Source organism: Ornithodoros turicata, chromosome 6 (genome assembly GCF_037126465.1).
Source record: "Ornithodoros turicata isolate Travis chromosome 6, ASM3712646v1, whole genome shotgun sequence".
NCBI classification, from domain to species: Eukaryota; Metazoa; Arthropoda; class Arachnida; order Ixodida; family Argasidae; genus Ornithodoros; species Ornithodoros turicata.
This window is the reverse complement of record NC_088206.1, coordinates 18,110,374-18,135,699: the sequence shown is the minus strand read 5'-3', so window position 1 is coordinate 18,135,699 and position 25,326 is coordinate 18,110,374. Positions and strand designations below refer to the sequence as shown.

Genomic DNA, 25,326 nt, shown 5'->3' with positions numbered 1-25,326 from the left:
ACAGGTTCCTCCTCTCCGGTTATAAAAGGTTACAAATGTTTTTCGTATAGCTTGAGTTATATTGCTCAGTAAGTTTCCTTCCTTCATTTTGGCGATGTTGACTGTACCGGTAGTAGGGTGGGGTATGGTAGGGTAGGTCACGATTCAGATACACACAGGCACACAGGAAAAGGCATTTCAACTTGCTGTATTTATTACAAAGGGCACTTTCCTATTTTACAGCCCAACATCCAGTCATATCACATCAGTAACACTTTTCATGCCATTATGAGAAATTTCGTGTACAAACATATGTACAGATGAGTACTTCCTAAATGCTAAAGAATCTGGGCAACAATGAGAGCATGAACTGGAAAGTGGAACTGCTGTCAATATGTGCTTTGTTGTCAATGCACGACACAAGATCTGCAGAAACAAGAGCGCATGTCCACACTTTGCCTCTTCGATCACGAGAAAGCTGTAAGGAACACATGTTAAGCTGTGAGGTGTTGAACAATATTTCTACACAACTGCATTCAAGTCTTTGCATGGCACAACCCAAGTAAAGGTCGTACAAGAAAATACAATAATAACTGAAACTGCATATTTTTATGGAGCACACCTGCAGATGTCCAGTAATTTCCATACAGAATAACTGTAATGTTACCACAATATTGATTTCCAAGGTACTGCGACTAACAGCTATTCCATTCAACATTCAACAGGGATATGGACAATCATTGAATAATTTCCCATTGCCTGGAAGGCTCACAGGTGCTGCTGCATAAGTGCAATACCAATACTACTACGAAGTTCTGCTAAAAAAAACTTCATATTCATTTGCCTTAATCAATCACAGCAGATCTGCTAACAGAACACAGAACATGACACTGGGGACAATTTCAGGTACAAATGCATCTGCTATGAGATATTGGTATGGCGATCACTCCAACTCCATTTGCCTCCATCTTGCCAGCCAATGAGAAACACCTTACACGAGATACCCTCCTTCGAATGAACAGGTGGGCATGTTTACTGCATTACATGTCATTATCCTCCAAAATTTCTCAAGACTGTTTAGCCAAAGGATTCTGCAGTATTGACCTGACGTAAAATGTGCCACGTGCAAGACCATACCACATGTGCGTGCCACATCAAACATTACACGCATAAGCATTTCGCGAAGGATTTCTAGACCTCTCCCTTGTCAGTCACTGCACACAGCGATCAACTTTTGCATGATGGCACAAAATGCCCTCGGCTAAGGTAACATATACCGATATTATAGAGCAGACACAACCTTGAGACATTTCTACGTCCGTCACATTTCATAAAAACAGCTTCGAGAAATAGCTTCAGCTTTCCACAGGGCTAGCCTGTTGCTGCAAATTACTCGTTACGAAATGGTACCTCTTCCTCAGTACGTCCACAAATCAAGCTAAAAAGTGACACTCCGTGAGGTCAGATGAGCTGACTTACTGCATTCGACGTATTGTACTCCTGCAAGTTGGGAGTCGTGACAAAAGAGAGCTGTCGTATGTCTTCAACTTCAGTGACCAACATCGCGAGGAGAGTCGTTGGAAGTTGACTCGTGAATTTTAGAAAGGGAGCCACGACCATGGGCATGATGGCGTGAGAGCCGCAATGCGTAATTTTTCCCACAGACTCTCTGGTCCAACGAACAAATGCACCCTCTAAGTGGACAATGTGAGACGGCTTCATAAATATAGTTGTAAACTGTAAGTAGAGCCACATGTACAACCAGAAGTTATTACTTCTCAGCTTGTACAGCTAGAGGAATGACATTCTCTCATGATTCTGATACCCTTGCTCTCCAGTGCAAATGCCGGCAACACGTATACTTTAAGAAGAGAAAGCTCTCACACAACGTGTATCTCACAGCTGTCTCGCATCAAGAAGGCGAACAGGAAATCGCTTGGCCCACAATAACACTACAACGCATCTCCATCACAATGAATGTGCATGAACGCTCCACAGAAACAAAAAAAAACAAAACCATAACGTGAGACATTAGTCCAACCATGCGCACATACAGACACCATGGCGTACGCCCCCTTCAGGTGCTTCCCCCATCATTCGGAACAGGTTCTTCCGCGACGGACCCCGTGCGGGACTTCTTCTTGGGGTTGTCTTCCTCTTCCTCACCGTTTGTGGGAGCTGACCGCTTCTTCTGGTCCTCCGCCGAAGGAGACGCGTGGAACTGGACCACAATGCAGGTCATGTTGTCGCAGCCCGTGCCATCTTCCGTGGTGTCGGGCGCCAAGCACGCGTCGAAGATCTGCGGGCAGCCAAAATTGTTTCGTTAGACTGGTAACCCAGGAGAACATCTGGCCACGGCAAAAGACCCCCGTCGCGAAACTTACCATCTCGCAGATCTTGGAGAGTGGCATTACCCCTTCTTTTAATTTTTCTGCTACGAAATCCACCACTTCATCGCTACTCATGCTGTTCCTGAAAATACAATAGAACAGGAAAAAAAAAAAAAATGAACAAATGGCTAGGAAGCAAGCGAGCTGGAGAAGATGATGCATAATGTAAAAGCCCCGAGACTAGGGAACACGAAAGGACAGACACAACACGAAGTCTCAAAGACACAGCTGAAAATTTTACTTCACACACAAGAAATATATACAACCAGAGGAAAGGGAACAACCAGTTGAGGACAAAAAAGGGTCAGTTCGGGGGAACAAGAAGTCTGCTCAAGGCCGGACCAAGGATTACGGATGGGTTGCTGACAGTTCCCACAAGAGATTATGCATAGGGTCTCTCTCAAAAGCCTTCTGGGGGGGGTCTACTTCAAAAGCCTTTATAAAAGTATAAGTGTAAGTAATGAAAATAAAAAAAAAATAGTAGAAGACCTTCAATATAAACCTCTGTTTATAAAAAAGAAAGAACAGAGAGAGAGAGACGGATCTCACAGAGTGGAGAACACTGATGTGAACATTACACAGGGCACACCTGGCTGCGACTCAAAGGTAAATAAAGCTGCATCTCCATCTTGCAATGTCTACAGGTACAAAAAATAGTGCAGCTATTTTGAAGCTTTACAAAAAAATAATCAATAAATAAATAACACACTTAGGCTAGGATGACAGGACACTCATGGCTTTCGCACACTTTATGTCAAAATGCAGAGTGCCGTGGAACCCACAAGATGACTGTCTCTTCCTCATTGTTTCGTTTTATCACAGCAATTATGCCTTCGCTTGGCAATGCTATTTACAACACAAAGCACATCCAAAAGTGACTTTGACCTGAGACATGCACTTGTGAAGATAAGAGTAGCAAAGAGCAGTAAAGATTGCAGTTTTCAGTACTGATGCAGAGGTATGATTAGGTGTGCTTCTTTCATACCAAATGCCATCACAAGCCAGCACCATAAACTTGTCCGTCTCAGGATCGATATCCAGTGTTCGGATGTCAGGAAGAGCAGTAATCATTTGCTCCTCAGGTCCAAGTTCTCTGTTACACTTGTACGCGTGGTCCCCTAAGCAGAAAGAAATGAGTCTATTTAATGTGCAGCCTCAGTCATCAAACAATTAACATACACAATTTCTTGTTTCCTTAACAGTTACACAGTCCAGCAGGCAAGTGGAAGCTCAAGGATTCCACGAATAATAAGCTCAGGCATGTTCATCCCTAGAGTGGGATGGGCTATTCCTCCCACTATTCTAATAACGTACAGATAAAAATCAGATTTGAACACACTGAAAGAAACGTGACAAATATACAAGCACATGCGCACATGGCAAATGTCTTTATTTTTCCTGGGAATTAAATTGAGGATCATTAGAGGTAGGCGTGTGCAAATATTCAAATTTTTGGAATACTCAAGCGAATAATTCTGTATTCCATTCGATTTCTTAACCGGATACGAAACTCTATATTCAACTTGAATCGATTCGTTTCTTCCAAACCCAACATACGCGAATAGCCATGAAGCGGCACATGTAAAGCAACAAACTGGCACAAGAGAGGGCATAAAATGAAGTGAGCTCTACTTCATATTCTGATCTGCACGAATATATATCGCGTGTGCACACCGTTCATGTTTTGATCCATGCACGTGTACCCGGTCCAGTTATAAAACTATTTCCTATGTACTTGATTCAGTTTTATAACTATTCGCTTTGTATTTGCTTTCTCTATGCAGCTATCCGCTTTATATTCACTTCAGTTTTAAAACAATTATTTGCACCAGTGGCATCATTGGGGGGGTGCACACTGGGTGACACAATGGAAGGGGAAATACGGAGACATGAGGAGCCCTCTGCAAGCACATGCTTTTTTTTCTGCCTGTGGTACGATACCACCGTCTGGTATGGAAAGGGATCCATTACTGGGGGCAGGGGGGTAACGCAAAGAGCTCCCTTACTGGGTGTCGCGTACCTTAGTGATACCACTGATTCGCACATGCCTCAATTAGAAGTGCTCTTTGGTCTAATGGGACGTAACAGGATAACACAACCACGATCAGCAAGTACATTGTGGCGGTCCCTGGTGAATCTATGGGACCTAGTGAAAGCGGGACACAAAAGTGACATCAAACTTGTGCCGGACAGGAAGATCGGATCACAATCCACAGACAAGCACACGACATACCTATAGCACGAGACAGGTTCAGACCACCGTTGACACGACCGTCTCTCGTAACCTCTCCTCCCGCGTTCTTGATACGACGAAGTTCTGTAACATCCTCGGGCTTGTGGTCCACGGACATGTCCACTGCCTTACCCGAGCGGCAGACGACGCACCGAGAGTCACCCGCATTGGCCACCACTAGCTTGTTCCCTTTTAAAACACCCACCACCGCTGTGCAGCCGCTGTCGTATCCAGCCTGCAAACCGTCACAGTTCCCAGTACATATCAAATCCTGCACATGACGCGAGGCAACAAGAGATACACAACGGACAATGTCCGTCTTTTGTACGGTCGTGTTTCCATCATGCCCAGTCTTAAAGGTACTGTAGAGCAGTAGAGCTGCGATCTCAGAAAATTTGTCTATTAATTTATTAATTATTTATTTATCTATAGTCTTCGCCTTCAGTTACTCTTAAGTCACAATTTTTGTCCCAAATGCGCTCACCATTTGTTAGAAAAATCAAAATTGACAATTATGGGCAACACTGCAATGCTCACCAAGAATGGCGGCAAAACTACGTTGCATGCGCATAACACTGGGTCTAAGACAAAAGAAGTCGACTACGTAGTCGTCATGAGTTGCGGGCCAGTCTTGCTTGACAAATTGGGGATTATTTCCCACCAGATGTCGCCCCTAGCAGTTTTCCGGCAATTTTACTGGCAAATTAAAAGTATTGAACTATGCCTGCAACATAACTTGTCTGTCTGCATCTTTTCGGTACCTTTAACTAACACATTTCACAACTTCTCGCACATAAAATCCTGACAAAAGTGAAACGTCAGAAATTTGTCACAATATATCGTCCGGTGCTCGTGCAGCGGTATTCACACGCACAAATGGTTTCGAAAGCCACCTTGGAGTAAAGATCCTGGGTGGAGGGTCCATTTTTGGTACAAAAATTTTTGACTACCCTAATTCAGTTATTTTATGCCCCCTGGGAGTCGAGAAAATCTGCGACCAACCGTATTCTGTTGACGTCAAATGGTGGCAGCATGTAAAGCGCCGCACACTGTGTAAGCTTTCATTCTAAATTTTGCCTGTCTCAGGTGATGTTGCACAATGTTGCCAAAACACATGGTACAGTAAACACAATGTTTGAGAGAACAAGAATTGCTGTAACTTCGAGCAGAGAGACGCATGGCTGTCCAATAGCCACTTTTGTTAACGACCTGTGAAGAATGTGAAGCCATACATATTCTAGTGACCAAAAAAACTTTGCCGGTACGTCCATCTAAGCGCAGTTTTACGAAAAGAATCATGAATACATGCTAAGAGCAAATGTCCACAACGTACACCTACTGCATCAACGTCCAAGCATGCTAAGGAATCTTGTTTAGCTGCACGCCGCTTCTTCAGGAGGGCCCAGGCATTGTTCTCATCAGACTCTCTGTAGAGAACAGGAAAAGCACATTGCAGGTAGCTATGCAGCATAGTTGGCATGTGCCCATGGCATACAGCGCTCGGGAAGAGGAAGGGTACAACACGGTTGGTGTGCATCTGCCTGTAATCTGTATGGATATGTTGAGTATACATACGTGCTGCACCCATGTTTGTATCCGTACACGTGTACCTGGTCTAGTTGTACAGCTATTTGCTTCGCACGTATTTGCTTTGGCTATGTATCCATTCTCTTCAGTTTTAATATAGCTATTCGCCCAATAATCTATGTCTACACTTAAAATCGAAAGAAGGCTGCCACGCGAGCCATCGAGGCAGAAAACACCCCATAACGCTGCACCTGAATCCAGAAACACCTACTTACACTTAAAGGGGCACTAAAATGCAAAAACAACTTGCTCTCAAATGCAAGTCCCTGTTTCAATTAGTATAATGAAAGAAAAAATAATTCACACAGCGTTATCGTTTAGAAGGAAAACGCAATGAACGCAGAGCCGTCTTTGGCGGCACCGAATGGGATCCCCAGGAGGCAAAGATTGGCGGCATCCAATGAGACAGCAGGAGAAACGCGCGCATAGCTATCGTGGCCGTGTAGATTTGGAACGGGCCCGATCGTAGTGTTCCGTATATGTGCGGCATGATGCGCACTACTGCATTTGTGAAGCCCGATTCTCTGAATTGTAGCCCACGACAGTTCTCGCGAATGTTCCACTAACAACATTTATCTTCACATCCTTCGGACAGCGACGCCAATCCGCTTTGCCACGCGCACTATGTTTTCCACAGGGACTGCTTCATGGCACGCGCAGCATAGGCTAAAAACACCGATGCACGAGCTGAAAGGACATTCACTGCTTAGCGCCGAAGCAAGGAAGAGTCCGGTATAATTTCGATTGTAGCTCCGTAACGGAATCAAAGTTCTGAATTCTGATAACAAGTACGAAATTAACGTAGCGTGTAACGTAATTTGAAGTGAACTTGTTTTTGCATTTTAGTGCCCCTATAACACACCTGAGTTGCAAAGGGTTAAATTTCTTAGCTTCACATAAAAGTGGCACTTGCCCTTCCTCGTCGTCATCATTCTCATCCTCTTCTGCCTCCTCTTCCGCACAATCTTCGTCTTCATCTTGGGACGATTCTGAGCTGTCCTCGGAACTGTCAGAGATCTCCTCGTCCATGATGAGAGCCGTGTACGGCTTGGCACGTCGAAGTCTACTCTTCTCTCCACTTGCTCCCGATGACCCCTCACCTCCATCATCCTTGCTCTCGGATGCGCCAGATGGGGGTTGGTCTGTACAGGATGCAGATTGCTCGGATGGCTCAGCTGACGACGCAGCGGACGGACTGCCAGGTTCTGCTTTCGATGCGGACTCCCGAGTCGAGGAGCTCTGCGCCTGAGGTGATGTTGCTGTATTGGACAAAAAGGGACAATATTACATCACTATCTAGGCATATTGCGAATGAGCAGGATAGTTAGAGGCTCCATGAAGAAGTTTCCAAAAAATCTGAGTTCTCGGTGGAGAACGGCTCACAAGGAGGCCTATTATCTGAAACATATCCTATTTTTGCTATACTGCATTCAACGTGTGCGAGTTCACGCGCAAGAAAAAGCATCGAGCGGTCACCCGACACCCCCCTGCAAGCGGACTGACGTTGTTTACATCCTTTTGCTCACTTCAATATTGCACCAGGCTAGTCTGCCAGTGGTCAAGATCGCCTGCTTTTGACATCACAGCTAGAGTCGCTAAATAAGCTTCGCTTCAGAGTATCGACACCGAGTTCCAAGAGCGAGCGTGCACCATCTCGTTTCCGTGCAACGGTAGCCATGCGCACTTCAGCGCGCGACGCCATCTGTTGCGTGTGGGTGAAATGTTAGTTTCTCTCGCAAGCAGCTCATTAAGGTTGATGGCCCTGAGCTCACCTCGATATCCTCAGGACGCTCAGGTGGACAATACACAGATTATCGCGCAACAATCGTACACACTTCTGTATCCCGCAGCTAGCATTATGTTAGCCATCTTTTATCTTCAACCGGGGATGATACCGGTGTGGTCTGGAAACAAGATGTCGCTCCTGCTCTCCCTTCGACCTCAGTGTCGATACTCTGAGGCGAAGCTTATTTAGCAACTCTAGTCACAGCCAGCTTCTCAGTAGCTTAACCAGGAGCTGCTGCTGTTATGCCTGCCGCAAGGCTTCTGCCATGGCTCACCAATGTAACCCCTGGCTTTGCCGTCCGTTAACCGGTATACGCGCGACTCCCGCTTGGCCTCGTTCCCGTGTTGACAGACGGCGAATCCGTTGGTTAGATTGGTGCGCAATGGCAGAAGCTTTGCGACACGTGAAACAACGGTAACGCTGCGCCATCTTTTTGGCGAGAGCAGAGGCTTGGGAGGTGCCTACACTCCACGTCCTCCTATTGGCCCGCATCCAGGGGGCGGAGCCTCCCTCGCTCTTGGTCACCAAACGCAAGGATAGTATTAATGACGAGGTTAATTAAGCCAAGTTAAAAGAATTAAAAGTAAACTAAAGTTAATTACTAAACTAAAATTAAATTAATTACTAAAAACTGAAGTAATATATAATAGTAGTAGTAATTAGTTAATTAGAAAGTGAATGGTAATAGTAATAAGAGATGCCTAATGCTAACACATTATCACTGCATTAATTACATTAATTGCCCCCAAGTTTGTAAATTAATATCTCCGTTATTTTAACTAATGTTGGGTGGATTCTGCACATGGAGAATGAATTAGCGGCTAGGAGTGCATCACATATGATTGCAGAGGTTTCTGGTATCTCCTCATCCTCCCTTTAAGGGGACGGTCGCATCCGCACCAGTCAATTTCGAAACTACGGTGTTGTTTTATTCCTCGTTGACCACTGACCATGGTATTGAAAATCCCACGTGAAATAGTGGCACAGTTTGACTGCTATTCGATAGAAAACATGACAAGAGCAGATGTCGGATGTTGAGTATGCAGGAATTCCCTCTTTGGAAAAATGCGAAAACATCATTCCCTACACCATCGATCAGAGCACAACCTCGAGAAAAGGGATGCCGTGGTGGTGGGGGCGTACGCCTTTCTCCTCTGAGCGACGCCCTCTCACTCCTCTGTTAGGCAGTGACTCTGGACACTGGTTAGGCAGTGACACTGGAGCCTCCGCAGCTGCGGAAGCAGCGCTGATCTTTAAAGTTTTTTTATTTAACACCTGAGCACCTCCTGGACAAAAAAAAAAAAAATCTAGCCAAGTAGATTGTCGGCCAACGCCGAACATGGTATATATTCATTCGTATCTATAGTGATATTTAGAGAGTTTTTGGCCAGGGTGAGACCAGAAGGTGAACTGCTGAGCTTGTCTATAGGCACATTTCAGTTTACTTTTACTAGTTGTGCTATTTTTCAATTTTATTTCATTTTATTTAATCACCACGAGATTCGCTGGACCAACAACAAAACCAGAGACACAAGTCTTCCATTGCAGCAGCGATAATGACCTTTTCTGGTTTTGAGATTCAATTTTACGGAAATTCGGTGCGTGTTTATTGGCGCGTATTTCGTAAACAAAAATGCGAAATTCTCAAGAAATTCACCGCAACATGTTGTCCCATGTTCATGCAGTTAAGTTTTCTGGAGAGGTTCTTGTTTTGACAAATCACTTTCAGTGTTCTTAATGACGACTTTAGAAACAAGGTGGATTGTTGGCACTGACTAAAAACTCTGAGCACTGAAAAATTCTGGCCAAAAAAGTTGGCTGCAACCATATACTTTAGTACTAAAGTTACAAAATGCGGAATAAATAAAGTAGTAAAATGTGAATGGGACATTTCACTGCTCCTTTAGGACAATGTGACGACACACGTGGTGCACAACACCCGAAATCGTGACACTCACCTTTATCCTGCTCCTTCTCCTCTGGTGCGGAGCTGTCACCATTCACCAACTTCATTTCTTTTTCTTCCTCCTTTCCACCACTATCGTCCTCCTCATCCCCCTTTCCAGCACCACGTTTCATTCCCACCTTTGCACCATAGCGCGCCAGCACCTGCTCAATGGGCATGTCTGCCTCTGCCTCCAGCATTCCCGCCTCATCTTCTTCCGTAGAGTCGGCTCCAGAGAGATCTCCGTCAGAGTTGGTCTCCGTAAGCGTCTTCAGCTTGATGAGGACCTCCGGAGTTACGAGGCTGGCATCAAACTTGAGGAACCCTTCCGAGAGCGCCGTCTCCAGGTTTCCTTCCTTGTAGCTGGGAAGGGACTTGATGAACTCTGGGAGCTGCATGGCACAGTACTTGGCCACCTCAGCTCCTGGTACAAGATGCAGAAAATGGCATCAGATTGTGACACCCATCTTTTCTACGCAACTCAACAGTATTGGCCACATGCAACATCAGGCTGTTTCTCTGAACCTACATGTTGCAATAGGTACTGTCTGTCTTAAATCCTATTCTGATTAGATAGATAATACAGAAATTTATTCTTATACATCCAGGATATCATGAGGGTTCTTTCACGTGCACGCCAATTCAAAGCAGCTATCACAATTAAAACACAACATGAATCATTCACCAGAGTACTTGTATATGCTTGAAGCTTCATACAATGAAATTTTTTTGTTTATGTACCAATGGCATAAATTCAAAAAATATGTAACACTCAAAGGGTAAGGCTGCAATGAAACAACTTCTTATAAATGCAGAGCTATCTTGTGGTAAGCAGAGTTGTAGTCTTCCACCTGGTGCTGTGCTGCTGAACCGTGCACTTCTGCTGCACCCGCTGGCTAGCACCGCCCACAAACCTTGTCCCGCAATCATAACACGACTATGGCATTCTTTTTCCGTGTTTGGCATTAATGTAATGAAGATATGTCACCTATTAATCATACTATACTGGTTGCTGAAGCAAAGAGGTATAGTGTGCCATGGCATGGCCTCTCACCTCCATGGCCATCATACACAGCAAAGAACGATGTGTCCCCATCATCATAGTCGATGACACAATTGTGAGCATCCTAAAGGAAGAAACAGGGGAATCTTAATCATCAACCTTGTTTCGTATTAATATATGCAGATGATTAAACGCACGACTCGTTCGAACGAACACAATAACAGTCAACTCGCACAAAATTACAAAGATCATGCCGCCCCATCAACAAACAATAGAGGAACGCAGCGAATGAGCAACTTGGCGTTTGCTAACACTGACAGCGTTCCGCTTTCTGGTAACGCAATGCGAACACGTTCCAATGCTGCGCGTCGCGCAGAACTCAAAAGTGGTCATCTGCAACAAAACGTGTGGTAAGTAACCATCGGGTGTTTGAATACGCGGGACGGCATGCCGGGACCGGCGTATGCCGAAACTTAATTGAAATTCGCGAACTATTCAACTGTCAGGGGCACACAAACCATACTTACGAGAGACCACGCCTCTGAATGCAAGTACGAGGTGAGGTAACCAGTACAACGAATAAAATATGCAATGTGCACGTTTCAATGACATACCTCCTGATTGATGCGCCAGCCTTGCATTGAGGCAGCGCCGTAAGAAATGTGTTTTCCGGACTCATCGGATGATATTTTTTCCGTAACGGGTTCAGAAAGATATGCTCCCATGATGTGCAGATACTACAGTGTTTCTGACGAGCCTTAAGACACTGGCAATAGCATAGAGGAGAGCTAACTAATATTGCCAATATTGCTGCAAAGAAGCAGACGCGGCCATTACACGTGCACTGCGCACCTTGTGCACCAGGGCAAAAACTGGCGCTAGACGTTATTTCGTTTTCTGAATTGATAAAATTAAAAACACAATCAGCTGGATCAGGTGAGAAAAACAAACGACTTAAATCAGACTCACTACTATAAGCGCAATTGCAAGCCCAGTATACGCAGAGGAACAGCACTTTGCGTGTTCAGGAACAACTTTTGTCGTTATTTTAGTTACTTTGCTTTAATTCTACACGTCTACATTACAACTTCAAGAGCACAAAGAACTTTGCAAAAAATCTTTGTGAACTTATAAAGTAAGAAGTTCTCGCACGCACGCTTTTTGAAAATAGGTTAGTGGCAACGTTGCAACCATCATCATTTGACTTGAGCGCTCCTAGTGCCTAGCCATGTCGTCATTGTGAATTTCGTTTCGCTTTTCAATGTAAAGTCAGTTTTTTAAGTAATAGTGATCTCTTAATGCTATGACACGATCCAGTTTCTCATGATGGCGAAACCAGTGACGCAGAAAGGTGCCCAAAGATCTTTTACCCGCTGCTGTGTTCCAACTTGCTCAAATAATGCGTACAATACCAACGGCGTGTCCTTCTTCAGATTTCCTAAAGATGCAGAAAGGTACATTGTTATTCTGTTTTTTGTATATCACACATTCCGTTAAGCGCACTAGCGTTTCTGGAAGTTTATGAAACACGTATTGCTGTAGTGCATTCAGCCGAAGTGGTTGTTGTAATCATTGCGCGGGACCGTTGGGTTCTGGTTTTGTGTCATTAGGCCTAACGTCGCGCCTTTTCAAGGCTACGCCGTTTACGGTTTCATTTTCGACAGACGTAGTACAGGGTTTACACGTAGTCCGCCGTTCGTTTTTGTATCTGTTGTGTAGGTATTACTGTGTGTGTTCTGCGCGGAATTAGACGCTTTTGCTTTGTACTTTCTCATGCTTAGTCGGAATTTCAGGCAGCTAAGTAGTCAGTCGCGGTTTCACTTTCGGACTCGTTGCGCCGTTTGTTTGCGAGCGCGTTTATCTTTGAAGAGCGGGATGGTATAATCTAATTAGACTAGTTAGCGTTTCCTAAGTTCGATTGCTAGAGAAGTAAAGGGGAATAGAGCCTTCCCTCAACAACTTCTGTTTCCGGTACACTTTTATTTCGTCGTTTTGGTGTGGCTGTAGGAGGCCTGCAATAGTATAGCCTGTGAACTCAAGCCAAGCAACTACTATGCGTTCTAAGACTTGCTACTAGCCCTTTACTTCCACCACCTTTTTATAACTTAAAATACCTTCACTTCCTAGTATATTCCCACGTGAAGCAAGCTGTACGAACAAATTTATTGAGAGGTTTGGTACATATGTCATGTTTGCATTTCTTCCATGCGGTGACCAGACACAAGCACATCAACTTTTAGGCAACACATCACACATTCTTGAGATATGAGGAGGAAGACGGAGACAACACAAAATATACAGTCCTTCTTCTCTTCATGCTCGAGGAATATGTCCCTACAAGTCCGATAAACTAGCTTGGGTGCTTCGAAAACACAGACGAATAGAAAACGCTTTGACTAGCAACAGGGCCAGCGAGAGGGTGGGGCAGCCGGGGATGGGGTCCAGGCCACTTCAGAGGCCCGCGGTGGCCAAGGCCTGTGCTAATCATATAAAGAAGAAATACTTGGACTGTGTTATCGAGAAATAAGGAGGGGGCCGGGCATGACCCATCCTCAGGGCCCGTAATTTCTCTTGCCGGCCGTGACTACCAATAGTTTTTATTGACACACACGACACTGCTTATAAATCTTTTGCACACACTGTGGCGGACTAGTGAATTAGATACTGGAAGTACCCAGTCTTGGTGTCCTTAAACTGCAGTCCAGGGTGTTCTTAAACATCCAGGTTGTAGCAACGGGTGCTTCGAGGCATGAGAGAGAGATACTAGAGGCATATCTAATTCAGAAATCTGCTATGAGGGGTGTCTGCATTGTATTAACCTTTGACTCCGGAGGAAAGACGGTATCCACGGCAAAGTGTGCGTGTGTGCAAACAACATATAGCCAGTAAATGAAGAAAAATAGCATACGCTCTTTGGCTGCACGTTGAACATATGTTTATAAGTCCCAAACGTCGCCACACCAGCATTCCTGCTGCAGCTGTCTGCCTGTGCCTGTGGTGTGTGCCTGTGCCTGCTGCACCAGCAGCTGTCCAATGCTGGTGTGGCGACGTTTGGGACTTACAACATATAGGCAGTGTTTTGTGTCCCGATAATGGGAGTCCATGTGTGTGTGTGTGTGTGTCGTTTTCTTTTCGTCTGTGTCTTCGGAGCTCTTATATGATGCCCTACTCAAAGTACCAAGAAGCCCGAATTGCCTTCCGTATTTTAATTTTTTTGACAAGCAGACATATGGGTTCAGCAGTACTAAGATGTCAACGATGCAACTAAGTCTTCTCATGTCATGTAGGTGTCGCAAATGGGTTGCCAACTGTGGCAGAAAGGACCTGCAAACTAAGTCAGCGGAGAAGTTGTTTGCGAACTATCGCATATGCTCTGCGCACTTCAAGAAAGAAGATTTCAGCACAACCCACTGTAACCGTCTTATCTGGAACGCAGTGCCCACTGTGTTCAAGCGATACAAAGTACCCAGCTCCTCTACTGGCATCGTCAAAGCGAAACGTAATTCACGACGTCTTCCTTTATTTTATTTATTTATTTATGGTAGTACCTCAAGGCGCCCCGTTGGGGCATTACTATTATTCACGTGTGCATCAGCTTACAAAAGTGCTGTAGCTCCGTTGCATGTTTTGCCCGGGAATTGTGAACAACAGTGTTAAAATTGGGGCTGCCACCTTTCGCCACGAAAAATACCATCTGAGTGAGTGAGACCAAAAGGGAGAGGAAGAGGTGCAGTCGATTGGGTGAGGGAAATACTGAAAGAAAAATAGGAGAAAGTGAATAGAAAATATTAACAACTTTATTTTATGATGATGATTGGGAAGTTTTATTGCAAGGGGCGATACTCTACCCCAATGCTGGTGGTAATGTGGGAAACGAAATAATGAGTCGTCTCGCAGTGAGTACCGAAGTCCTACGGTCAAGAAAAAATTGAGAGAAGTGGCAATCACTAAAAAACGTGCTGTTTGTTCCAGTTCGTGTTACAATGCAAGTACATAGATAACAAGACTAAGCTGGCTTTTTCGACGACTGCCATATTTCTACTGTACTTGTTGCAAACTTGTTGAAACACAAATTATGTTGACGCATGTAAATGAATACATGACATAGTCTTCATGTTGCATTTTATTGCGAGATAAATGAGGCAAGCCATATCTGCCAGATAAAGCATGTCAGATCCCATGCAAGGTGAAGATATTGCTTCTGTTGTAATAATTTTATATCCTTCACAGAGAAGTACCGCAAACTGTTTGGATTTGCAACAAGGAGGAAGCCTATTGCTCTGCCCCGTAATGAACCCCCTGTGCATGCTACTGTGTCGTGCATTAAAAGCTCGGGTGCAGGAGTGGAGCGTAACGTAAGGCCTGCTCAAGTTGAGACTGCCCCAGAAGCAGAGAGTGCACCTCTACAAATCCAGCAGGATCCTGTAAGTAGTTTGTTACCCTATCTCAGACTTGCAAAGTTTTAAGATTTTGTCATAAATTGCCCTTTTCCAGCATTTTGTATAGCATTTTGTATAGTAATATGATATAACTTTTATGCGTTTCCAGTTTTGTAATGATAGATGTAATTCTACGAGTTTGTTTTGTGCAATTTTTAAAGAGTTATGTTATAATGTTGTCGTTGTGCCAGATACATGTGACACATTCGTAATTTGTGACACAGCCATTGGCAACACCAATTGTCTCATCTTGGATTGTGGACAGAAATTGGTAAGGGGAGACCGGGCATGCTTGTCCTACGTGATGTGTAGCGGTTTGGGCTTTGCGGGTTGTATTTTTGCTGCAGATACAAGATTTTCGAGGACGAGTACTTTTAAGTGTTTATTTAGAGCTTTGACAGAATGGCGTAAATGCAGGCTGGCTGGTGGATAAATTCCAAAAAGCCTGATAAATTGGTGGATAAATTCCATTTGAGCCTTCGTGTTTGTGTTTGTTTACGTGTCTTGCCCATCGCTCAGGCTTGCCTATCATGGAATTATTTAGAGCTATTTCAATGAATTTTCCATTAGGAAATGATATGATCAAGTAAATATTTGACAGTAACTTTCTGATAAAGCGAAGTTCACATTATAATTCGGAGTTTACGTCGCGAGACAACTGAGATCATGAGCGCGTTGCGAAGTTCACAGATGAAAAGAGGTTAGCTGTCTAGCTTTTGATGGATAGCGATGTACGGATTACGAATGCAACATCATGGAATTAATATTTAGTAGACAAGCTTTCATGTAGAAACTATACGTCATCAGCCAAGTGCAGCAACATCCTCTGTGTCCGCCCAACCTTTCACTTTCAAGTCAATTCCTCTGAGTACTCTGGCACATCAGGGTCGTTGGGAAGTATGGAAGCATCTTGCATATCAAATGAAACATTAACAAACACCCAGGCCCACATCGGGATTGTTACGCCTACCTGTTCAATAAATAGGGGACGGGCAAATGTCTTATGGGCTCCGAAAAGTCAAATGCCCTTAATGTGTTTTTCATTGTTGTATAGCCAGTGTCATGTCCACAGTACCTTCAACCAAATGTGCACTCCCAGCTGTTGGGTTGTTTTTAACTTAGACGCTTTCTAGCTCTAGGGTAGCTTTTACTTGTTGGAGATTTTGAGCTAATCACACCACTACCTGTTTGTGGGTTGTGCAATGCAGGCTCCAAAATCAGACGAAGACAGTGAAGGGGTGGACGAAGGCCCGCGACTTCCAGTGTTCATCGAGGACCACTGCTATGCTGTTAACTCTCTTGCCATGGCAGAAACCATCAAAGTAATTCAGGTAATGATGCTGACACATATTCACCACAGACTGTTTCTTACTGCACCAAAGTTTTCAACAGATTGAGCTGGAAAGGCAGTCATCAACGGATGTGACTGACATGCAGAGCCATCCTGGGCTGACTTCTGAACTGATGCCTGCTGTGAGTGCATGCTGGTTTGCTTCTGTAACTTCTCTGTCTGGGCTAATGCATCTATTTCTGCAGCAGAAAATTAGAAATTCGGTGGAACGTGAACCTCGATATGTTCCGCAGCTTTTGGCGGCATGTTCGACCGTATATGCTGCCATTCTTGAAATAATTATGTGGAGTTGGATGATCAAAAGTGGTGGCCAGGGGAGTTAGGGAGACGTCAGAAAATTTTTGGAAAATGCTACATTTTTCAAGAAGTATGCTTCATAGTTGTTATTCAGTTTCTAAAATTAAAAAAATTAAATAAACAAAGTAGCAATATTTAAAAGTTGTTAAAAGCATAGGTTGGTTGACTGAACCAACATGACACCATCAGGATTGGCCACAGGCAGACATTATGGTGCCCAAAGCCATTTGTATAGAAAGTTTGGTCAATCACTTATCTTTAGCCATCTCATTGGAGGAGGCTGTTGTGTGAATTCAAGGATGAAGTTCTCCCGAAGGACGAATTGCACACGTGTCTTCCGTTCTTGCATCGTAAACAACTCTCTGTGTCAACATGGCGTGAGCAACCGGATCACAATGAGAGAACAATAGAGCACGGAGGTTGTTCAGCCGTGACGTCGCATGACGTGCTTTAAGTTTGGTTCTTCCTAATGGCAAAACTCTCTTTATAAAGAGCTCTGAGTTTGCCTGAACACTACTCCCTCTGTGTAAAGTGAAGACAACCTCATCGTCTGCGAGAATGCCCACCGTTTTGCTCCCAAGGCACAGCCCGCGCTCTGCTCACACGAAGCTTTTTATCTAACACTTTGCCATACACTACACTTAAGAATAAATAGCTAAATAAATAAAGAGTAGCACAGGAGGTTTGCTATATACTACATTTGAGAATAACATGAAGATCAATGAAGAAAGAATAACACGGGAGATTTGAAGAATTTGGCGAAAAGGGAACGCGGTATCCAGGCATGGCGACCGATAGCTTCTGCAGAGGGTGACTCCGCACTACACAGAGGGAGCTAGTATTCAGGATCCCTAACCAGCGTCTATCTGACCTGCTGCCTCGCAGAAGGCTTCCATTAGGGAGGGCTACGCGAAGATACATATTTTTTAGCCTTTTACGAAATTTGGCCATTTTTTAATTTTCCTTTCATGTCGCATCGTTTTTAGACGTCTTGTGACTTTCAGCGCTTTTGCACTTACCAGTGGTTCTACTGAACTGCTTTTGTGTGTGTCCGCCCAGGTGGAAGCTCTCACTGCACTGGGCATCCCACCCCAACTAGTGGAAAGACCTTCTTCCCCTTCAGAGGCTCCTTCGTCACTGGCCAAGCGCCCGCGTTCCAAGAAAGGTCCCAGGCTCATGCAGGACTTCCTACTTCCACACCTGGACAGGGGCACATTTGGAGATAGGCTCAAGTGGATTGACCGTGCCAATGGAATCTTCCAGATTGGCTGGTACCATAAGAACGGAGCAGAGTGGAAAAACGACGACTGCATCGTCTTCCTGGTAAATGCAGCTGCCTCGTAGTTTTACAAACAAGGTGTACATTTGCCTTGAACAGCACTTCCTTGAGGGTGATGATGACAAGGTGGCTGAGGTTGGTTGACAAGTGCCATATGCTTAGGGATCTTGGCTTTCGTGTTTTATGGTTTTTCAAATTCGGGGCGGGGGGGGGATCGGGTGCTATTTACACACGATAATTCGGGGAGAAATCGGGTGCTACGATCTCTGTTTGATATGTCATTGGGGAATTTTCAGGTGAAACGAAAGGCATACGAAACAAGCCACTGCTGTGACACTGGGACGGGATTCAAGAATCTTTATACTATTTCCGCTCGGAACTGGGGCAGTGAATGACTGCGGTATTCAAACACTTGCCCGAGTTCCACAAAAGCTTGTCCTCAAAAGCAGGAGGGGATTATAAAAAAAGGACAAATAGGTTGTCCCAAATATAGCCCCCTTTGCTGATATTACGATTCACTGTTCTGACGGTTTACCTAGGACGACATGTTGAAGGACCGCAAGGATTTCGGGTAGATGTTGGGTTTTACTCGAATTATTGGAAACTTTTTCGGGGGGGGGTAGCTGTCGTGAAAAATCGGGTTTAACCCGAAAGTAAAGAACCCTACACGTGCTGTCTGTATCTTCAGCTTCAGGGAAATGCCACTGACATGCAGCGGAGCTTTGCTGTCAGCAAATTTTGTTGCGCTAGAATTTGACTGTGTGGTTAAAAAATACAAGAAAACTATCAAATTTACAAAATCTTAAGAATGATGCGATTGCTAGAGATAGCAACGCTCCCGGATCGCGTTTTGTAAAGCGCCTGAGATGCCTGATAGCTAGAGGTGTATCGTAATTGAGTTATCTTTTCTTCCGGTTAGGAATGGGACAGACTAAAGAAGCGTCCAGTGGCACAATCACCTCATTACTGGATGGAGGCCAAGCAGAGATTCAGAGCTGCTCTGGGAAAAGTGTCCTATGGTTGGAGCCATCCAGCTGCGGCGGACCAGAAAAATGTCAAGATCCGCAAAGTTAAATGGAACAAAGGTACTACTACAAGTTCTGTTGTAGGTTGTAGATGTGAATATATGATACTTCATTATGGTACTTCTAGGTAGGTTCTCTGTTCAGCTTGATCAACCCAGAACGATAACACTGTGAATTGTAATTATAACGTACTATACTAGAACACTATGTTATAGTGCTCTTCTGGGGCTGGTGTCTTGCACGGGTCTTGCAGTTAATTTTTGTTTAAGGCCACATTGTTCTTCAGCCTTTTCCAGGTCTAATGTAATTTTAAAGTCCATTTCAAAGTCTTGAGTTTCATTGAGAAGCCAAGGTACAAAGAAATCAATAGGCTTGAGTGTGTCCTTGTATATGCTAATACCGTCACACAGTACACAGCCATAAAGTAACCCCAAACCTCGATATAACAAAACTCACAGGGAACACCATCTATTTTATTCTACGGAATATTTCGGAATCGCTGTACCGAGCCTGACGAAATATGGCAGCCAACTGTGGCAGGGAATTATAATTTCACTGTGCCACCAATTTCGTTGAATAGTGTTATAGCGTTTTGTTATATCGACTTTTGACTGTATCTGAAAAATATTTGAAAACTGTGAATACTCAAAATCACCTGCGAATACTGTTTGAGTAGCACTATACCTATTTCATCTGTATTCAAAGTCTCGAATGTTTGCACAGCTCCATCCTTTTCTGAACATGTGATTGTTAAGGCCCCGGGTTTTCCGCGATGCTGCGGGATCCAAAATTTATTGCTGAATCCTTCGTTTGGCATGGAATTTCGCGGAATCCCTTATTTTGCTCAAAATTTAGTGGAATTCTGGGTTTTGCATTGAATTTCGCGGAAACCTGATTGGGTCGAAGGACGCGATTGGAGCGATGCGGACAGCTACTACGATGTGCAGCGTCTCAAGAGCAGTACTGCATGCTTACACAAAGGAGCGTCAGATAAAAGCGTGTGCTGCACAGGCTCCCAACTGCTCCAAGGTACATGTGACCCTTTGACATAATTGGGTTTTGGAATGGAATGAGGGTGCTTGCTCCAAATTTAGCGTCTGTTGCGATCAAGTATTTGTCAATTCCTGTAAACTCTGTAGATCTTTCAAGATCTTTCAGCAGGTATAAAATGATTGTAGGTGGCAGACGACATTCTCTGTCAGAGGAGAACACAAAATATCATGTAATGCTGAGCCACAAGAGTTTTATAAAAAAAATTTTTGTTCCTACATTAAACGAGAAAACTAAGTGTTTCCTGTTGCCGCGGAAGAATCTACAAGTCAGTGCTGCGGAATTTTGAATTTGCCGCAGCAGAAAACCAGGGGCCTTGGTGATTGCTTGCATTTGAGTACGTGAACAGTTAAACACAGCATAACTGTAAGCGTCGACGCGTGCCATAATTTGTCTATTTGAACGCACTTTGCGTTATTTGCAGACATGACGGACACAGAGCCTCACCCTAACTCTGGCTCCACGCGTGTCCCACGCATGGGTCGTGTGCACCGTCCAGTCATCAGCCGAATTCGCAAGGTGTCCTCTCCTCCTCGTGTGAAAGAAGAGGAGGAGGAAGAAGAAGAAGATGATGACTGGAACCCAGTAGACAAAGATACCCCCTCGGTGTGTCACAGGTGTGGCTACATGACACGCAACCGGCGGGTGTTCCTGCGCCACCGGATGATGCACCGTGACGTGCGTGCGTTTTGTTGTCGTTACTGCCCTCAGCGGTTCTGCTTGCCCGAGAGCTTGTTCTTGCACCTTCAGGTAAGCTTTGTTTCATGCAAGTGTTTCCGCGGCGAAAGCACACAGTAAACACGTGTCAGGGTGGTACAAGGTCCCTCTGTTCTCATCCCTCTCCCACTCTAACAACAGTAAGCACGCCTGCCAGGGCCCGTTTGCGTAAAGCCATTTCAGGCTGGTCTCAAGCTTTGGCTGCCGAGGTCGAACCTAGGTGTGACCTAGAGTCACGGAATAGCTTCAGAGTACTGCAACTGATGTACAACTGCAAATTCTACGCCAGGGGGGGGGGGACGCCATATTGGCTCCGTTAAGTTCGTCTGCTATGTTAATGATGGATCCTGTGTTCGTTCTTCCTTCTTTATTCGACCACACTTTTGCGTCTTCCTTGATGACAATTGATCGAGGCCCTCTAAACAAAATCACATGTGCTGTTACGGCCAACGCGACGTGAAATATGTTTGCTGCAGCATACGGTCGTTTTGCCTGGGTGGAAAGAAACTGCACTCTTAAAATGGAACTTCACCGCATAGCACGCTTCTGGCCAACCGTCATCCTGAATAACATCTGTCTCTTCCCTGATTTGCTGAAAACTGCTTATGCAGTACATTATTGGTACACAAAGGTGTACGCCTCCTGTTTTGAACAAATCAGGCGAGAACGATGTCACTATGGATGATAGTTGGCTGGGAGTAGGCTATGCGGTAAAGTTCATTTTTAAGAGCATGCGGTTCCACATCCCACTGGCTTGTCAACAAAATGCCGCCGAGTTGCAGATTTTGCCCAACGGTAGAGCAGCGCTCTCAATGTTGCCAGATGGCTGTCGGCATAGTGCCGGGGAAAAGGAATGCATTACCCTGAGCAAAGCTATTCAGTGACTCTAGTGCGACCTTGTGCAATGTTCTCAGGTTTTGAGGCAGGTACAAGCACACTCAAATGCATTCTCAACTTAATGAGAACACCGTTCTGCTCAATTGATGCAGACGATAGCGTCCTGCTTTGTTCGATCACGAGTCGGCAAATCTTTTGCGAACAGGGCAACATCATGAAAGTTGGCATGATGAACTCGCTCAATACACACTGTTCAATAAATGATGTGTTCCTTTAACTGAGCAGTCAAATGCCCCTCCATAAGCTTTTCGTTTTTGATTGCGACATGTCGTGCAACAAATAGCATGAGCTCTTACGAAGGAATGAGGAGTGGTGACAAGTGCGGTGACATCAAGCGAGGAGAACGGATGGTGCCGACGGCTGCTACTAAGACAGTCTGCTTTAAAAAATCTGAGCTTTGATATCAGTCGCTGCAGGATCTATAAAAATGCAGGAGGTCCTTCGGGCTCTCAGTTTCAAAATTTCTGTGCATGCTGCTCCAAATGTATTTCCTCACATAATTGCTGATGCAGCAAAGGGAGCATGCTAGTACTTGTGTTTACATCAGCTAAAGTATATATTTTTATTGGCTTGATGTTGTGTTTTAGGTGCATTCAGAGACGTATCCTTATACGTGCACTAGTTGCGGAGTTCGCACCCGTCTCCTCCTTCAGCTGTGGCGACACGAGCTCCGCCGTATCGCTGAACGTGTCTGCTTGTGCCACCGCTGCGGCATCATGTGCCATGTTAGGTCTAACCTACGCCTCCACCTGCAGCGAGCACATGGGATCATCCGGCGCTCCACCAAGCCCTACTCCTGTGCCCTTGGAGGCAAGGCTGCTGCGGCCGATCCATTTTCCGACACCTCATCTTCCCTGTCTCCCCTGCCACCATCTAAGGCAGCAAAGACAAAGAAGGCTGTGAAACGACCTGCAAGAACGCCCAAGTCTGAACCCAAGCATAAAAAGGCGAAGGCCAGCAGCGGTGAAGAAGTCAAGGCACCACGACTGAAGGGGCCAAAGCAGACGCCGAACAGATCGCCGTCTGCTATGAAATCAAAACGTGCGAAAACAGCGAAAGCTGCAAAGACTCCCGTCAGCCAGATCATCCAGTCATCGTCGGACGACAACATGTCGGCTCTGGACGTTCTGTCTTCAACGTCCGTCACGTTGGCAGAGCTGGAGGCAGCTGCTAGAAGTGACAGTGTCAACTTTGTAGAAATCGAGGGGCAGGTTGTGCAGTCGGGTGACTCTGTCATGCAGGTGACATTGGACGATATGGCACATGTGGTGTTGGTGTCCGCGGAGCCCGTTGAAATGCCCGCCGCGCCTGCAACTGTGGCGGCTGCCCAGACACCTGCGGCTACCAGTGAAGTGACAGCGGTAAGAGGCTTGACGAAAAGAGTAAGGGTGCCGAAGAAGATCTTGTCCTTATAAGTCTTGTCACAGTTCTTCGCTCTGTTTTCCAATCTTTCGTTCATCCCTCTCTGAGGAGAACGATGCGAGAAAAAGTTGTTCTGGAATAGGGACAATGCAAGTTGCGTAATTGCTGTTACCATTGTATATTTCCATAAGACTCATTGTGTGACAAATAATGAATGGAGGAATGGTTGAGAAGGTTTGTACTGGTTCCACTGTTTCTACTATTTCCGTCACTCTCTCACCGTGTATAAAGTCCGTATAAATCCTGAGGTGACAGTTGAGCCATGCGTTGAACAAGCATCACATAAAAGTGTAGACAAACGTCCACATGCAATACACGCTTGGTGATTGTTATACTTGTGTCATGCTCCAACAACAGGAGTTATGGAGTAGGGTCGTGTGAATGTTGGAAAATTTTAAATATCAAAATCGGCAGTTGTCTTACGGACACGGACTGTGTCAGGCCATTGTTGTGAGCCACTTTGTTTTCTCGCAGCCACAGTTGGTGTGCCTGTGCATGCTGCCATTATTGCACCACATTGCTGTTGCACAAGTAGTTATCAATCTAGCAGTGACACAGTGATATGTGTGCGTGCAACAAGTATCGGTCCATCAATACAGACATGCCGGAGACACTGCCTTGGGAAACAAATCAGAATTTTCAGAAGGCCATGTTTTCAGATGTGGCTTACAGGAATTTTAGCTAAATATTATATGAGAAATAAGAAATAATATCAAAGTGTAGAATCAGCTTGTAGATAAGTCTAACAATCAAAACAATCCGAGATAATGAAAAACGAGAGCACAGACGGCTGTCACTCTCACTGCACTACCAAGCACTGTACTAGGAAATGTTGACTTCATGATCATTGCATTACAGGGCTCCCCTCCTGCATAGTCATGTGGAGCCACGTTGTCGCATATGATGGCCCTCCGCAAGTGAATGTGTGGCCCTTGTGTAATGTAATGCAAGCCTCAGGTTGGCATTGGTCGGCTAGAGATCGGGCCAAATCAGATCTATACCCACTACTCCCTGCTACGTTCTACCCTACCCTACTGAACTGTCTCTGCGATATTTGTGCTGATTTAAGTTTGCTGATTTTTTCCTCTGCTCGAACTTCCCTATATGAAATTATTATCTTGTTTAGTCTACTCCCATTTATGCTATTGAGCATATGAAGTGTCGCTTTCATTGATTTTCCTACGTTGTTTTTCTGCGTTTACATCATGAGTAGTGCATTTGTCATACATCATGCATACATCGTTTTTGTGAGTTCCTCTATTCATGAAGCACCCTAAGTTACTCTCAGGGACACAATGTTCTGTACATAGTACAATTTTTTTTTTTTTTTCTATTTTATGTTGCAGATGTGCTGTACATTGATTAAGTTGCTATACATTGATTGATAGATTAAGCTTGCTACACATGCAATTGAGGCTCATTGTTTCGGCAACGTTTCAACTCTCATCCACCAGAAGTGTGAAAATTAATTGAATTAGAAGTGTGACATTTGATGGAATTGAAGTGATATTGACCGCATATGCGGAGTGGCCCGGGAAGCCAAACTGCTGTTCATAGTGGGCTGCAGTTTATCAGCAATGTGGCCATATGCAGAATATTATGTACACGTTAGAGTGGTTACACAAATAAATATACGTTTTGATGTATGCAACCATGTGTGCGTGTCTGACTTAACATATTTAGGGTTAACATAACTGGTGGTATACGCTATGCAAGTAGGTCAATCTTTCGTGCAGCCCCTCAGCTTTTCCCTTTCCCCTCGTGTATGTAGAATAATAAGGTACCCCAACAACTGCGTGCACGTTGCTTCATCTTTTTCACCACAGTGTTTTGGCCCGTCTGCGAATGCCCCCTTATTGCTGCTTTCTGAGCGGACTGATGCTCTGTCACGTGCTTTCTCCAACTTTTTCTTTCTCTCGTGCAGAG

At 44.8% G+C, this 25,326-nt stretch overlaps 3 protein-coding genes across 5 annotated transcripts; 1 reads left to right on the top strand and 2 right to left on the bottom strand.

Moving 5' to 3' along the window:
• Positions 1-171: 171 nt before the first annotated feature.
• Positions 172-6,097, bottom strand: LOC135399309 (protein phosphatase 1G-like). The gene is made up of 5 exons (XM_064631158.1): positions 5,942-6,097; positions 4,603-4,837; positions 3,355-3,487; positions 2,364-2,451; positions 172-2,278 (listed from the first exon to the last, which is right to left on the bottom strand). Exons 1-5 carry the CDS (start codon positions 6,080-6,082, stop codon positions 2,057-2,059), a joined length of 819 nt encoding a protein of 272 aa, XP_064487228.1. The 5' UTR covers positions 6,083-6,097; the 3' UTR covers positions 172-2,056.
• A 776-nt stretch (positions 6,098-6,873) lies between these two features.
• Positions 6,874-11,786, bottom strand: LOC135399308 (protein phosphatase 1G-like). Its single transcript, XM_064631157.1, has 4 exons — positions 11,538-11,786; positions 10,975-11,047; positions 9,934-10,344; positions 6,874-7,448 (listed from the first exon to the last, which is right to left on the bottom strand). Exons 1-4 carry the CDS (start codon positions 11,646-11,648, stop codon positions 6,889-6,891), a joined length of 1,155 nt encoding a protein of 384 aa, XP_064487227.1. The 5' UTR covers positions 11,649-11,786; the 3' UTR covers positions 6,874-6,888.
• Positions 11,229-25,051, top strand: LOC135399306 (uncharacterized). Of its 3 annotated transcripts, none has more exons than XM_064631155.1 (9): positions 11,229-11,333; positions 14,211-14,422; positions 15,154-15,347; positions 16,571-16,693; positions 16,755-16,835; positions 18,070-18,333; positions 19,209-19,374; positions 20,789-21,114; positions 22,566-25,051. In XM_064631155.1, exons 1-9 carry the CDS (start codon positions 11,266-11,268, stop codon positions 23,391-23,393), a joined length of 2,262 nt encoding a protein of 753 aa, XP_064487225.1. In that variant the 5' UTR covers positions 11,229-11,265; the 3' UTR covers positions 23,394-25,051. The 3 variants fall into 3 exon arrangements, with proteins under 3 accessions (XP_064487225.1, XP_064487226.1, XP_064487224.1); XM_064631156.1 differs by lacking the exon at positions 11,229-11,333 and adding an exon at positions 12,127-12,377 and having other exon boundaries at positions 22,734-25,051; XM_064631154.1 differs by lacking the exon at positions 11,229-11,333 and adding an exon at positions 12,127-12,377.
• Positions 25,052-25,326: the final 275 nt, after the last annotated feature.

What these genes read in the sequence shown, in the direction of transcription:
- LOC135399309 (XM_064631158.1), bottom strand. Translation starts at nt 6,082, where the DNA reads ATGCCAACTATGCTGCATAGCTACCTGCAATGTGCTTTTCCTGTTCTC. An exon ending in GAACCTGTCTCGTGCTATAG is followed by an intron (nt 3,488 to 4,602) that starts GTATGTCGTGTG and finishes CTTTCTGCTTAG; the next exon opens with GGGACCACGCGTACAAGTGT. An exon ending in CTGGCTTGTGATGGCATTTG is followed by an intron (nt 2,452 to 3,354) that starts GTATGAAAGAAG and finishes TTGTATTTTCAG; the next exon opens with GAACAGCATGAGTAGCGATG.
- LOC135399308 (XM_064631157.1), bottom strand. Translation starts at nt 11,648, where the DNA reads ATGGGAGCATATCTTTCTGAACCCGTTACGGAAAAAATATCATCCGAT. An exon ending in TGTGTATGATGGCCATGGAG is followed by an intron (nt 10,345 to 10,974) that starts GTGAGAGGCCAT and finishes ATCTTGTACCAG; the next exon opens with GAGCTGAGGTGGCCAAGTAC. An exon ending in GGAGAAGGAGCAGGATAAAG is followed by an intron (nt 7,449 to 9,933) that starts GTGAGTGTCACG and finishes TGTCCAATACAG; the next exon opens with CAACATCACCTCAGGCGCAG.
- LOC135399306 (XM_064631154.1), top strand. Translation starts at nt 12,247, where the DNA reads ATGATGGCGAAACCAGTGACGCAGAAAGGTGCCCAAAGATCTTTTACC. An exon ending in TACAAATCCAGCAGGATCCT is followed by an intron (nt 15,348 to 16,570) that starts GTAAGTAGTTTG and finishes TGTGCAATGCAG; the next exon opens with GCTCCAAAATCAGACGAAGA. An exon ending in GCTTGTTCTTGCACCTTCAG is followed by an intron (nt 21,115 to 22,565) that starts GTAAGCTTTGTT and finishes GTTGTGTTTTAG; the next exon opens with GTGCATTCAGAGACGTATCC.